The 15,986-nt window shown below is 39.4% G+C and overlaps 1 protein-coding gene across 2 annotated transcripts in view; it reads left to right on the top strand.

Moving 5' to 3' along the window:
- The window catches only part of ARHGEF26 (Rho guanine nucleotide exchange factor 26), a 93,356-nt gene that overhangs the window by 12,821 nt on the left and 64,549 nt on the right, over positions 1-15,986 (top strand). For both annotated transcript variants that reach the window (XM_089509017.1, XM_089509018.1), the window contains exons 4-5: positions 1,013-1,158; positions 11,957-12,013. In XM_089509017.1, coding sequence (XP_089365143.1) covers positions 1,013-1,158; positions 11,957-12,013 — 203 coding nt within the window. The remainder of the gene's footprint in view (positions 1-1,012; positions 1,159-11,956; positions 12,014-15,986) is intronic.

The following is a 15,986-nucleotide window of genomic DNA, read 5'->3' as shown; positions in this document are numbered from 1 at the left end:
GGATGCAAGCCTGAGTCGAGCTTGGGCCCTTTTGCTGGTCTTGAACTCGCAACCTTGTAGTTTTGAGTGAATGGCTGCAGTACAGGCATTTAACCACTGCGCCACCAGGGCTCCTTATCATTATCTCCTAAATATCATTGTTATCTAATAGAGAATGAGAACATATTTTTTAAAATAAAATTAAAACTGCTTTGAATTTGCAGTCAAAATCAGTGGGCCTATGTTAAATTAATATGTGTTAATTTTGCTTAATCATTTAGTCCAGTGCAAAAATATGGAGATTTTTTAAACTTCTGATCTTGGATTTACTGGTGGGGAATGTTGGATACTTGGGCCTTAGACTTTTGTAGTAACTATGCTCCTTCTGCAGTGTTGTGCTTTTGTAGCTTGTCAGGTTATTCTGGATCACTATTTTTTTTTCATTAAGAAAATTTGTACTCACTCTATATTCAAAAAATCGAGGAAAGCTGAATATAGCAGCCTGTACAAATTGAGAAACTCAAAGAAGACACAAACAATTGTGTATAATTTATCATATTTCCACCTGGGAGGTAGAATGGCCTGTGTATAATACAAGTCTGTGCTCTCGGAATCCTCCTGAGATTTACCAGGCACTGCCCATTCAACCCTAATTTTGCAGTCATAAGAGCTAGAAACTTGTCATAATCTGAAGAAGCTTAATTATGTGCTTGCTGGGACAGCACATAACCTTTCATATTAACTAGTGAAGTCAAATGTCTTTCACCCCAATATTCTAGTAAGCACAGACTTAGAGAGAATAAAACTGGTTTTGGTTTTCCCTTAACAAAGAACACAAGCTGTTATTGAATTGGGGTGGAAGGCATCTTTTTTGGTGGTACAGTGATCTATTGTTACTGTAATACGTAGTATGCTAGCCCATTGTCTGTCTTGAACAACACTCTATCTTTGTCTGCAGAGTTTGAGAGTGAGATGCATAATTATGTTATTTAGAAACTCTTCTGAAACCAGTTTTCTTTTTGTGTTGTTTCAGAAAATGCTGTGTTATATCAGAACTACAAGGAAAAAGCTCTGGATATAGATTCTGATGAAGAGTTAGAATTGAAAGAACATAAGTCAAATGAGAAGATCGTTATTGAATATAAACCCCTGAGATCAACATGGAGTCAGTTGTCTGCGGTAAGTGTCATGGTTTTACACAGCCCAAATCCAAGTTGGAGTGCAGCAGTGCCTGTAAGCAAGTCCCTTTATCCGTTAGGGTCCTTTTCAACTTGAGATTTTATAGCCTTTCCTTGGCCCTCAAACTACCTCCCAAAGTGAAGTGTTATGTGCATGCAGTTAAGAGGTACATTTGTTTGACTCATAGTTTTTGGGGTTTTTTAAATTAATTTATTTGCTCACAACATTTTCATTTTTCTTAAAAATATTGAAATCTTATTCCCAGAGGTTGAAGAGATCCTTCAAATCTCATAGTTTGACTCATAGCTTTTAGGCAAACAATGCACACAAGTCAACTGTACTAATAATTAAGGAACCATTTGCCTTTGGGATTTTATTGGAGTGAAAGGGAGACCTCAGAACATCTGAAATAAAACAGCCATATGGAAAGAGTTAATGAAAATATGCACCATGAAAATGGGGAGGATGAGCAAAGAATTTATTTATATTAACACTATACTACAGGAAGTATATTTTGGACTCAAAATATGCCAATGCAGGCAAAACACTGTCTTTGTGCAAATCATGGCTTGTAGTGTGTTTGAGTCTGAGTGAATGCATACATATGTACGCACGTAGTGCTGATGATTATTCTTAAAGCTCCAAGGAGCCTGGGACTCAGGTACCAGAAGGAATGCCTTCTTCCACATCCATCTGCCTTTACACTAAGATCTTGTTCTAAGATTTATCTCTGTGTGGCTTCACCATTGGAGTTGAGACTGGTGGTAGTAGACAAAAGAACCTTCTTGATCGTCATGCCTTCCTTGTAGAATTTAATGTGGAAGCCAAGGAGGAATTCATCAGGGAGGTACTAATATAGTCTAAGCCAGGGGTAGGCAATCTTTTTGACCCGGGGGGCGGGTTGCTGTCCCGCAGACAACTCGGGGGGCCGAAGCTAAAAAAATAATTAAATATTTTTTAAAAAATAAATAAATAAATAAATAAACCAGGACAAATGTAGGACAAACATTGAAAATGGAGGACACTTTTTACATAAAAAAAATGGATGACACGCAAAAAAATCTGCTGATTTTTTTAAAAATGTTAATATAAATGCATGTTTCTGAGGCTTCTATAGACAATTGACCCCCTTGCCCCCACTTGCTCCTCCTTGCCCCCACTTGTTCCTCCTTGCCCCACGCCAGAGGCCCCGCGTGCCTGCTCCGGAGGCCAGAGGCCCCGCGCGCCGGAGGCCCCCGCATGCCTGCGCCGAAGGCCGGAGGCCCCCGCAGCAATCTTTCTCCAGCCACTGTCCAATGGGGAGCACCTCCAGCCCTGATGCATGTCAAGGAGTTGTAGTCTTGATGTCAGAGCTGGATGTACTGCCCTCACATCACCCTGCCAGCAAATCACAGCCCTGCAACTCTGGCACAGTGCCCCTTTGGACATGGCCAGCTGGGGATGGATGCACCGGCTTGCAGCTTGCCCTCCAGTGACAGTAAGGCCAGCCCAGTAAGTTGGCAGCCTCATTTGTTAAAGCAAAATATCTTCTCTGGTATTTTTAGAATGCTTATGTTTAATGATTTGGTTTTTGTATTGTAAATCGCACAGAAAAGTTTAATTGAAGGTAGGCAGCCTAGTTTTGATTTAATGCCAAATTATATTTTAGTCTGATTATTCTGATTTAGTCTACTAGGGGATTCTGGGAGTGATAGTAAAAAAAAGAGAAACCTTTCCATGATCTGTCAGAAACTAATTTGATCTTTCGTTATTTTGATAAAAAAAAGATTACTCATGTTTTGATTAGTTCAGACTTTGAAAGCAGCCATGGATATTTCTGATCTTCTCCTGTGGTGTGTATTGCAGAGGGCTGGGCACGGGTTGTCAGTATCAAGGAGGCTGGTAAGCAGCCATAAAAAAATAATTCAAATGGTTTTGAACCACTAACATTTAATCTGGTTTGTAACCATACTAGCATGATTGCCAATTTCATGTAGATGATTCCTATCCTGTTCCATCGATTCGAGACTGGGCAGAATTGTCAGAAAAATCTATATATCATCAACCTCTTCCTATCTGATCACCAGTCTCAGCATTACTAGATCAGTGATTGAACCAAACCATGTACTTTAAAATCTAGGATATCGTGCAGATACCAGCGTCCCTGTAGTTTCAGAGATACAGAAACAGCTGAGCAAATCTCCTTAAGTTCTAAGGGGTCAAGGTCCACTTTCTTGTTTGCTTATTGTAATGAGCCATGGTTACAATTATTATTTAATTAAATACTTCAGAATTTTGTGGTTGGCTGCTTATATGATTTTAATACTTTGCTGTAGCTTTCCATATTATCCCTTTTTACAACAATAAATGGAAGACGAATTTTTAAATTAATTCTCCCTCCCTTTTTTTGTAAATGAACGGATTTTTAAAAATTATAATATATGGCTATATTGTAGTATATCATATTTGAATGTGTACATATAACAATGGCTGGAAAGAAAAATTGGACATAAAAAATGAAAATACTTTTCAAGTATAGTGATGTGAATCCTTTGGAAGGTATTTAGTGGTAAATATATTACCTATGGATCAATTACATCATATCTTTGGAAATGGTATGAAGTTGTGAGTCACAAAGCCAAATAATTGGCTAGGCTAAAAAGTAATTTTCCTGCTCTTCCAGTCTCAAGTGACTATCAAAGCCAGGAGATTTGCTGAGCACCATAGCTCTTGGTCTGCATTTTTCTTTTTTAGAGGCTAAACAAACAGGCCAAAAGGCTTCTTTTGCGGTGGAAAATGCCAGTTTGGAGCTGTGGCATGTGATTGCTGCAGCCCCAATGCAGTACTCAAAGGGGCAGTGTTAAGCCGCCCCTTACCTGCCGTCTGTTTTGCCCTATAGTCAAGTTGTTTTGTACTAGCCTTTAAAATGAAGGTATAACCAGAAGTATTGCTGAAATGTGTAGCAATGGTGTTCATAAACACAATGTTTGGAGTGCTGATTCTAATATGTAAACCACATTTATATATAATAATAATAATTTAATAATTTGTTTTATTTATATACCGCTATTCCAAAGATCATAGCGGTGAACAGCAAGTAAGCTAATTAGCAAGTAAGCTAATTTGCCCCCAACAGTCTGGACTAGTTTATCTGAAAGATTCTGTCATGCCAGCTTGCCCAGTTTTTCAGATCCTCAGAAAAGACTCTTCTCTTGGTGAACCCAATGTTGGAGGCACCAGGGATGTAGCTAAGGGGGGCTAGTCTGGACCTCCCCCTCTGTTCCATTAGATACAATGAATGGTGCACGCCGCAGCGCCGCTGCACCTAAGCCCCATTATAATGGTGGCACTTAGTCTGGACCCCCTCCCCCTTCTCAAAATCCTGGCTATGTCCCAGGAGGCACATCTTCTAGGTGTCAGAGGATCTTCTCTGTGATTGGGTGGGCTAGAAAAAAATCATCATCATCATTATTATTATTATTCTCATTGGCTGCTCCCAGGCTCTGGAAATCTCTGCCAAAGGAAACTAGGTTGGCTCACTGCTATTGTCCTTACATCAGAATGCAAATATCTTTTTATTGAGGCAGGCCTTTGGCATGTAGGCTAGTTTGCTGGTTGCTGATGTTGTGTTTCTTTGATGTTTACTTTTGTTTTATGTTTCAAATCAATATTTTATCTTTAATCTGCATTTTGTTATTGCTAGTCACCTTGAGCACTTTTTTGCTTAAACCAGGGGTCGGCAACCTCCGCCCCGTGGGCCAGATCCAGCCCGCGAGCGCCTTTGCGCCGGCCCCCGGTCCCTCCTGCCACCGAAATCGCCGCCGATTTCGGCCGCTCCGGCCGCCATTTTGTCCTTCAAAACGGCGGCACCCATTAGGAGGCCCACTGCGGCCTCTGGAGCCCTGAAACGGCGCTCCGGCGGCCGCAGCGGGCCTCCATCCTGGCTCCGCCCACCTCCCTCCTGGCTCCGCCCTCCCTCCTCCCTCCTCCCTCCTATAAATGGAGGAGCGGGGGGGAAGGAGGAGGAGGGAGGGAGGGAGGAGAGAGAGGGAGGGAGGGGGAGGGAGGGAGAGGAGGAGGAGGAGAGAGAGAAAGGGTGGGAGGGAGAGGGAGGGAGGGGAGGGGAGAGAGAGAGGGTAGGAGGGTGGGAGTGAGAGGGAGGGAGGAAGGGAGAGAAAGAGAGCGAGGAGAGAGAGAGAGAGAGAGAGAGCCACAGCCACTGAGCCAGGTGAGAGGTTTGGTCATTGGGGGAGGGGGGTTATACTACCTGTGCCTTTGTGGTTTGAGACAGTGGCATGCATTTTTTGCTGTTTTGTGGCCTTGCCTAGTCACTTCCATGTTGCAAATATTGCTATTATTCTTGTTGTTATCCTTTGGTATTCTCTTTGCAAAATCCCCCCACATGGACTTGCTTGCTCTTTTCTGGGTTGAGACAGTGGCACGCATTTTTTGCTGTTTTGTGGCCTTGCCTATTCGCTTCCATGTTGCAAATATTGCTATTGTTGTTATCCTTGGTATTCTCTTTGCAAAATCCCCCCACATGGACTTGCTTGCTCTTTTCTGGGTTGAGACGGTGTGCATGCATTTTTCCTGTGTTATGGCATTGCCTAGTAGCTTTTTGCAAATATTGTTATTATTATGTGGCTCCGCCCCTGGAGGGTGGAAACTCCGCCCCTGACATGTGGCTCCGCCGCAGATAGTGGAAGCTCCGCCCTGGCATGCGGCTCCGCCCCAGAGGGTGGAAGCTCCACCCCCTGTGTGCGGCTCCACCCCCGGAGGATAGAAGCTCCACCCCCCAGCTTCGGCCCCCCCAGTTGTCTGAGGGACAGCAACCCGGCCCCCAGCTCAAAAAGGTTGCCTACCCCTGGCTTAAATATTGGCTATCAATTAATTAAATAATATATATATATATACACACACACACACACACACGCACACACACACATAAATAATATGGCATTTTGTTTCTTTCCCTAGAGCTGTAAGGTCCATGACACTCTTGCAGTAGAAAAACAAACCTCACCTGTGCCCAGGCATTTTCAAAACACTAAGTATTGATAGTTAATACAAGCCTTATGGATTGTTTTATCTGTTCTCAATTAAAAGTAATGGTGGAAGGGCAGCTCTTGTTTTGAACAGTTTATTTATAGTGTGAATGAATGATAAAAACAAGCTGTTGTTCATTCTTTCATTTATTCATTCATATAAACTATGATACAGTACTGAAAATATGACATCCAAGCTTATATGTAGCAGATCCTCACAACTGCAAGTGTGCTTCTATATGTGAAACATTTTTCCAGCCCTTGCACATATTAAGGGATCCAGGGGTGGGATAGGGGCTTTAGGTTTTTTGGGGGGGAGAAAGCTTGGGACTCATTATATCACACAATTATTGCACTATGATTCCACTTTAAATGACATGGTTCCATCCTATGGAATCCTGGATTTGCTATTTGCAGTTCTTGGAAATCTCTCCCTGAGACCTCTAGTGCCTCACCAAACTACAAGTCCTGTTATTGCACCAGATCGAACCATGTCAATTAAAGTAGAATTATAGTGCTATAATTGTGTAGTATCAAACAGCCCAGGACTCTATTCCTTCCAGTTGTTGGAGTATGCCTTTTCAGACGGGCAAACAAGGAAAAATCCCTTAGGGCCATACTCTCTATATTTGTGTCTTTGTTATAATTGTATAGCATATATACAGTTTTGGTGCAATGTGTGTGGGATGGTTACATTCCTGTTAATACATTTTTTATGTTTTTTTCCATGTTGCTGTTGCTTTCATGTAAGATATTTTATCTTGTTGTTTACTTATCTCTACTTAATTGCCTCCATTATTAAAAAAAAGATGGGAACAGAAAGTCTTTTGAAAACAATTCTGAGGCCCTCTGAGATGTAATACAATTAGTAAGGTTTTTGTTTTGTTTTGTTTTTTAAAAGGCTCTTTGTTTACAGTTCTGTGGCTTTTATTGAGGAAGTAAATGCTGTGGTGTCCCATTCAGTATGTAGGAATGAGAAGATAATACGTATATGACAGATTACTTGAGCTGTAAGCACACAAGGAAGTGAAGGGGAAATGATCTAGCTATAATGATGAGAAAAACTTAGATTGAGCATGAAGGCTCTCATTAGACCAGCTGGGGTGGTGAAAACTGTTTGTGATGTTTACATTGCAAATGTGAAGCTGAAATTACATTTTTTCCCCATAATTTAAATGGAAATGATTCATGTGAGTGAGATAAGGAATAGAATTCAAATGCATGTTTCTACGATTTAAGCTGCAATCCTATGGTCATTTACCTGGGAGTTAGCTCAGTGGAGATGCTGTGGAACTTTATTTTGAGTAGGCATGTATAGATGTTCAGTGATCTTAGAAGTTCACAGTTCTATTTTTGCTCCCAAATTTATAATTTCTTAGTAACACATACACATCTCAAGATATGTTATAAAACAAGCTGTAGGGAAGGATCACTCGTGAAAGTTACTTATCTTTGCTCTGTATGAAGCTCATTCCCAAGGTATGGAACCACAACTAAAAAAGCTCTGTTACTTCCTGGTTGTTGACCTAATCTCCCTGGGGATATTGAATATGGTTTTTATTGACAGAGCCATAAGTTAGGAGGTATTTAAATTTAAGCTGTTAAAGTCTAAACCAACACCCCTAAACCATTTACTGAACTTTGGAGAGAGTACTTTGGGGATGATGTGTTTTTCTTGCTATAAAAAAGACATACTTTTCTAGGCTCTAAACATTTCCCACATGAAATTCTGAAAAATTAATATGCCTTCTTATTGTTCTTGTACAAAAGAAAAAAAGAAAACATCTTAACCCACCAGTCCCAGTACTGGGGTGCCATTTAGGTCATTTTTTCAGTAAACGCCAATCTGAAAAGAGCAGCAGTAACTGGGGAAGGGAGAGAAAAACACAACAGCATTTAAATTTAAAAAACAAAACAAAAAAACAACAACAGGGAGATTGGAAACAGAAAATTGCATATGAAAATCGTCCTGAACTGGAAAGTTTTTGTCCTGTTCTGGAAAGTTATGAATGAGGAAGTGAGACTAGGGTTCTATGGAACAGATTTACAGAGCTTAGATGGCACCACTGAAAAAGCTCCTATACTTCATCCAACCATGTCTTAATGACAACTTACAGATGATCATATTCATCCAAGTTTAAATCCTGGATGAAAGCTGTTTGGCCATTAAACAGAGTGGAGTATCAAGATGTTCTAAGGCTTTGGTTTTTAAAGTGATGTAAACGTGAATGTTATTTTAGACAGGTGTATGTCTTTTGACATGCATATTGTGTACCTTTAGTTTTTCCCATCAAGGCTAATAGACATGGAAACAAACCCATTTGAAGGATCTGCTGGACAAAGCTTGGGATAGCTTAAGCGTGCCCTCTCTATTTCCTTTGTATCCATCAATGACTTGCCCAGTTATTACTAGAGGAGCCCCAATCTCTCAGCCTCAGAGGAAGCCAAACCCCCTCGGACAAATATTTCCAAGAAAACCATATGATAGGTGCAGGACATGGATTTGCTATTACAGTTGTCCCTCCATATTCACTAGGGTTAGGGGAACAAGACCCCCATGAATATGGAAAAAACGCAAATAACAAAAACACTGTTTTTACCTGAGAGGACACCTCTCTAGGAATCTCTAGGTCCTCCAGTGCAACTCTGTGGTCAATGTCCAACATACACTGACCATAGAATGGCACTGGAGTAGCTACAAATGGTCTTTCAGTGCAACCTTTAGTTAAAGTTGACCACAGAGTTTCACTGGAGAACCTAGACAGTCCTAGAGAGAACATATTAATGAAATCTGTAAATAATCAAATCCGCAAATATGGAGGGATGACTGTATACTGAGGAAGGCCAGCATGGTGTGGTTTGAGTGCTGGACTATGATTCTGGAGACCAGGCTTCAAATCCTCACTCCACCATGGAAACTTGCTGGGTGACCTTGGACATCATTCTCTTTCAGCCTCAGAGGAAGGCAAACCCTCTAGAACAAATATTTCCAAGAAAACCATGTGATAGGTTCACCTAAAGCCAGGGTATTATTACAGTTATCCCTCTGTATCCATGGATTCAACCATCCACAAATTCAACCATCCATGGCTTGAACACATTTGAAAAATAAATAAATTCCAAAAAGCAAACCTTGATTTTACCATTTAATACAAGGGACATATTTTACTGTGCCATTCTATTTAATGAGAGGTGGGCATCCATGGACTTTTGTATCCATAAGGGGTCCTGGAATCCAACCCCAGCAGTTACCAAGGGTTCACTGTAATGCACTATTAATATTTAATATAAATGTTGTATTAATGTTATTTTAAAAATTGTCTTTTTAGTTGTATCTGGTTTTGTAGTGAGTCCAAGTTGTGAGTTGTGAGTCCATGTTGTTGAGTCCAAGTCTTGGGGAAAAGGAGAGATCCAAAATAGAATCATAGAACCTTAGATATAGAAGAGAACACAAGGGCCATCCAGTCCAACCCCCTGCCATGCCGGAACCCACAATTAAAGCACTCCCAACAGATGGTCATCCAGCCTCTGTTTAAAAAACTTGAAAGAAGGAGACTCCACCAGAGTCTAACAGCATAGCCCAAGTATCAAACATTGGAACATGGTCTTCCTAATGTTTAGGTGGAAGCTCTTTTCTTATAGTTTGAATCCATTGCTCCAAGTCCTAGTCTCTGAAGTAGCAAAAAACAAGCTTGCTTCATCCTCAATGTGACATCCCTTCAAATATTTAAACATGGCAATCATGTTACCTCTTAACCTTCTCTTCCACAGGCTAAACTTCCCTTCCCTAAGTTGCTCCTCATAGGGCATGGTTTCCAGACTCTCCACCATTTTGGTCACCCTTTTCTGGACACGTTCCAATTGGTCAATATCCGTCTTGAATTTTAGTGCCCAGTACTGGACACAGTATTCCAGGTGAGGTCTGACCAAAGCAGAATAGAGTGGTACTATTACTTGCATGAATCTGGGCACTATATTCCTATTAATGCAGCCTGGGATCATATTAGCTTTTTAAGCTGCGGCTATAAATAAACATATGCTTTTGACACATTAAAGCCATACTATATATCATCAGTTTCCAGGATATGTCCCCCCCTCTTTTTTGAGAACTAAAATTTATGCTTGAGTTGTAGATCAGGATGGTGATAAAGTTTCAGTTCCCACTTGGGCATTGAAACCCATTGGGGTGACCTTGGAAAGTTACCCAGAAAACCCCATGATAGGTTCGTCTTAGGGTTACCATACACTGGAAACGACTTGAAGGTACAACAACTACAGATTTTTAAAATATCTGACTTTTCTTACTTGGTCCAAACTGGATCAGACAGTAGAATTATGAAAAGGAGAAAGAGTGTCATGGCAGGTTAAAACACTATGTACCATAAGATAGTGAAACTCTAAATGAATTGCCCCATTCTTCTGACCTTCCTATTCTACTGATATTACCAACATTTGTTTTGTCTGCACTGCAAAAATAAAACAATTTGACACCACTTAACTGTCATGGCTCAGTGCTATGAAATTCTGCAATTTTTAGTTTTCAGTGGTGTGAAATGGCATTCTGCAGTGCCAATGCATCCTTTGATTATAGAAAGATCTTAATGAAGGCTCATCTCAGCATATTACCTCTTGCTGAACTAGAAGACCACTATAATGGGATTTCCAAAAGTATGTTGAGGAATTGGCACATGTAATACTTTGGTGTCCTATATTTTTGAGTAAGCAGGAAAGACTTCTGCAGCCTTTTTAGAACAACTTCAAGGAAGAACAGATCAGGACAAATTGATGATATTATCAGACAAGAATAATTTTTTTTTCACATTCTAAATGTCAAGGTTTGCCACTTAGTCAAAGTTTAAGCCTTTTTTTTACTTTTCTTTCTCTTTTTCCATTTCTTTCTTTTTCTTTTTCTTTTTCTTTTTTTTTTTTTTTTGTGACAGACCACACTGACACGAAACATTTCACTCTGTGTGTTTTACCTGTTTTAGCGTTATTTTGTGTTATTTTGAAATGGCCTAAGGGCTAATCAATAAACATTTCTATTTCTATTAGATAACTGGATGATGTTTTTGTTTATTCTTTATTGTTTTAAGATGTGGGATATTATCCTGTTGGGAATTTATGTTTTGAACCAGCTTAACAATGGTACAGTTTAGAACTGTGGTGTTGTGCAACAGTTGTATTTCCAGGAGGGGAATGCTGTCATAACTGTGCCATCGGGACAGTTTAATGAGTGAAAAGCAATATTTCACAATGGTTGCGATATGCAGCAGTATGGCACATTGCAGGACAAGCTGCTCTTGTATATTGTCAGCACAATGAGAGGGGACAATGGCCCCCAACAGAACCACAGATCACGTTTAATCTGGAATGGGGGGCAGTGGAAAGTCCTGTGCCTGGAAGAATGCTCCTGCTTTTCACAGTGCCATGCTGTGCAATGGGAGCCCGATTGCATGGTGTCCCACTGTACATCATTTCAGTTTGCTAACGTGGTGCATGTCATGGCTCCATCATCATAAAGTTATGCATTGCAGCCTATGATGCAGAATCTTGGTCATGTTTTAATATACTGTGCATACTGTAGGTGGATATGTTTGATCTTACAGTACTATATGTTTTATTGTATTGCAATAACTTTGTTGTTTGCAACGGTTCTATGCTAAAGCTAGAAACAATTGTTGTTAATTTCAACCAAGCCTATTAAAAACTTAATGAATTATTGATTATAAAAAAGAGGTGACAGAAATAGATTCATCATTCACAATTTATTTCAGGTGAAGAGAAATGGCTTATCCCAGACCATCAGCCAAGAAGAAAGAAAAAGGCAAGAGGTAACTTAATAATTCTATGCTTAGCTCATTAATTAGAATTATTAGAATAAGCTTTTTATACACTTGCTTTCAGGGTGGCCAAGCTCAATGAATTCTGGTTCTCCTTTTTTTTCTTTTATATCTCTAAACTACCAATAGAGTTCTGTCTTTTAATTTGGTTTTTCTGAGGTTTGCATCTTGTGTAGAATAAAGGTTGATTATCTACAGAGAGGGGGTATATGAAAATAAATATGCAACATGTATCATAAATAGTGATGTGTCTGATGAGAGGCCCAGATAAAAATAATCTGCTGACTCCTTTAAGGCTTTTTCCTAGCTCCTATAAATGCATGAAAAGCTTGATATTTGAAGTAACAGCCACCCCAATTTCTGTAATTTCCACTTTTCCTTTGGAACCAGTTGTGTTTATGTTACATCTGTTCAAGTATGGAAGTGACTGTAAGATAGCAACTGTGGACTGGATGCACAGTAACCTCCCTATGAAAAGAAAGTTTCCTTCCATTTGCAAAAAGGACTCGCTAACCAGTGGAGGAAGCTGCCCAGAGAAATGAGAGAGAAGGTGATTTTTAATGTGAAGTCAAAGGCTTTCATGGCCGGCATCCATAATTTTTTTGTGGGTTTTTCAGGCTATGAAGGCATTTTTGGAAGATACCAGCCACAGATGCTGATGAAACATCAAGAACAAACTCTTCTAGAACATGGCCACATAGCCTGAAAAATCCATAAAAAACTAAGATGATTTTTGCTGATTGCTCCTCCGTGATGTTCATATGTTGTTCCAGGAAATATTTCAATCCTTCAGCACAAACATTTTATGCACAGTGTTAATGTGAGGATCTGTAGGGAGTAGGGGAAAATTGGGAAAATCACCTCTCCCGTTTTGTGAATGGGGTCAGAGTTCCACTAATGGGAGCAATGGCTAAAACCTTATATTTTTATAACATGAGGAGTGACTCTAAAAGTCTCCTGTTTTCTCCTCCTCAGTCCTCTAGAGTCTTCTGCTGTACTCTTGATGAATGTGGATAATATCATCAAGCTCCTTTGGGTTTGAACAGCACCTGAAGAGAGCTCTCCCTCAGATCAGTCCTGCCAATTCAGTGAAAGTCCATAAAGAAGGACCAAAAGAGGCTTTTGAGTGTAAGTCAAGTCAGATTTTTAAGCTGAATAGTCAGTGTAGGAAACACCAAGAGGAAAATGCACATTGTAAAACATGCTTAGGTACTATGGCCCATTGATTGCAGAGAGTCTGTGCTTATGATTGCACAGTTAAGAGTCTATGTTTCTGTCAAGGGAAGTGCTGGAGGCTGGAGCAGTTCTCCTCAGCTACAATCCAGGGCAAAGTAGTGTGAGGTCATGTAAAGCTGGGTAATGATTCAAGTGGGAAGGAATGTTGGATGGAGGAGATACGAGACTTGCAAAATGTATCCCAGGATAAATATGAGCAGAGAAAGTAGCTTGAAAAGTGTTTGGAAGACTGTCTGATGAGTAGTGATGGGAACAAATTGGCATTTGAAAGAAACTGAGAAAATGCTAGGTTGTGAGATTGTGTGTCAGGAGTACATGGAGGTGACAGTGGATGAATGCTAAAAAGCCTGTTTCTCCTAAAGGTGGAATACAGGTCAGTGAGAAATAAAGGCATTCCTTCTTGCTAAATGTGGAAAGCTCCTTCAAGGCTCAGTTCTCCAAAGAACTAAAAAAAAAAGCTGGTTTATTTAAATTCCAGATGGTTTATATACATTCCAGAAGCTATTAAACTTTATTTAAATAAAAATAATAATTTCAATGTCTGTCTAATTTTCTAATATATATAATTGCCCACCTGTGGCAATATCTATTGCTGCACAATTTATTAATACATTTGGTCAAGAAAAAATAAACAGGCTAGTCTAAACACTAAAATAATCTTTTTTTAAAAAAATGATCTCTTTAAATCATTATCAGATTCAAGTTTTGAATGTGTTTGCTTCATCCAGAGCCATATCCAAAGATTCAGTAATGTTGCATCTCTGAAGACTTTTACCAAGTATTTATAAGCTATCAAGCTTCAGACATCTGTTTGCATTTATGCCATGCAAATGAACTGCATTTCACACTGTCACTCAGGGGACTATCACTTGCCTTGAGTGAGAAAAAGTAATTGACAAATATGTTACCATTCTTCATCTCCAGTTAGCATCATTTTAATGTACACGAGCACAAACATTCCTTGTTTCATTTTTGGGAAACAAACATTTTGAAATTCTCAGAAATCCCTTTGAAAACCAATTTTTATTATATGTTTAACTCCCTGCAGATTTACATGGCCAATTCATATTGCATTTCCACTTTCAGAACTGGTTTGCCTAGCCTTAGACTGTCATAGCTTGGAAGGAATCAATGAGAACTGTCATAAAAACTGGGAACAAAGAATCCTTAAATAGTATTGAAGATGTGGGCTCCAATGTCCTTTAGCTGAACAAAAATGCACAGATTGGAACAAACAAGTCAGAGAACACTGCTTTTCTCTTTAGGCAAATCTTTTTCTCATGATTGCAGTGGCTAAGGCAAAAAGAAATCGAGGGCAAGAAATCTGAATTATAACAGTAGGACTTCTCTTGCCCCCTCCAGTCATTTTATGTAAAGTATGTATCTTTGTATGTGCCTCCTTATAGCTTGAGGACATTTTAAGCAACAAACCCAGCTGCTTATCCAGTTCATCATTACAGTGTAGCATATTTCAGACTCCTGGCTAACATAATTTGAAAGACAATGGCAATAAAAAAACACAACGTGATCCTAACTGGTATGTCAAAACATCCTTGCATTGCAAACAGCAAACATGCTGTATATGTAAGAATTAGATATATATTTTTGCATTAGCATTATTGTGCTACTTAATGAGCCTGTAACCAAACATAGGTTGGTATAATTGAAACAGTCATACATTCTCCTTTTCTTAATACCTTCTTCATCCTTTGTTTCCTCCATGTTGAATTTTGGATTGTAAGCTACTCAGGGCAGGGATCTCTCTTCTTGTATTCTTTAAAGGACTGTGCAGAGACTACAAAATCAAGTGAATAATACTTGGATCAGACTTCACCATCGGGTTCTACCTCACATGTTAATGAGCTGAAGGAAGAGGGGAGCAGGATTGATCATTGTGAAGGATTTGGCAGAGTGAAAAAGAAGAAATAGGCTGGGTTGGAAGGCATGCGTGGGAGGCTTCATGTACATTCTAGAGTCCTACCCTTTTCCTTTTCAGCCATCTGACCTTTTGTAAAAGCATCTGGCACAGATGCTTCTCAGTTTCCACTGCTTTTAAGAAGTTAAATCTTTAAGTATCCAGAATTTTTCATGCCCTCAAAGACTTTTCTTTCAGAGAGGAGGGCAGGGAGTGCGCTTGAATTGCTTATCCTAATTGCATTTCCTAACAAGAATTATATTTTCTTTATTTATTTTGTATTTCTAAATATATATATATATATATATATATATTAACATGCTACTGACATACCAGAAACAGACACATCTTTTAAAAATGACACTGTTGTCTCCTCCAAAAACTAGAACAGCCGTAACGTATGTGTCTATTACTAATTTCCCATTTTTTAAAAAAGCTTTAAAATTATTATCAGTTTTATTCTTACAGCAAACTTGTAAGAGGATTTAGCTTAAGAAATTGGTACAGTTAAAATGAATTTAACTTGATGTGATTAAAGAAATGCTTTACTGGACCAAGAATAAGCAACATACGTCCATGAACTTCCTCATTCTTATGCATGCTGTATTGTGAGACTTCTGAGGCTTTTTATATATTGCTGTATTTTAACCAAGAAAATCTGGTTTGGGCACAGATTACAAACTAGATTTTAAACCAGGATTTGATTACACAAGTACAGTCCTAGTTCTCAGTCCCATAAACCAGTGCTCTGAAGCTGACTGATGTGGCAGATTGACAATTATTTTTCCCCAATGTGCCACGGCATCGTAGTCA

This window comes from Sceloporus occidentalis, unplaced genomic scaffold (genome assembly GCF_023333645.1).
Source record: "Sceloporus occidentalis isolate IW3139 unplaced genomic scaffold, rSceOcc1.0.p SCAF_2, whole genome shotgun sequence".
Taxonomy (NCBI): domain Eukaryota; kingdom Metazoa; phylum Chordata; class Lepidosauria; order Squamata; family Phrynosomatidae; genus Sceloporus; species Sceloporus occidentalis.
Note: the sequence above shows the minus strand (reverse complement) of the source record. Positions and strands in the feature narration are given on the sequence as shown.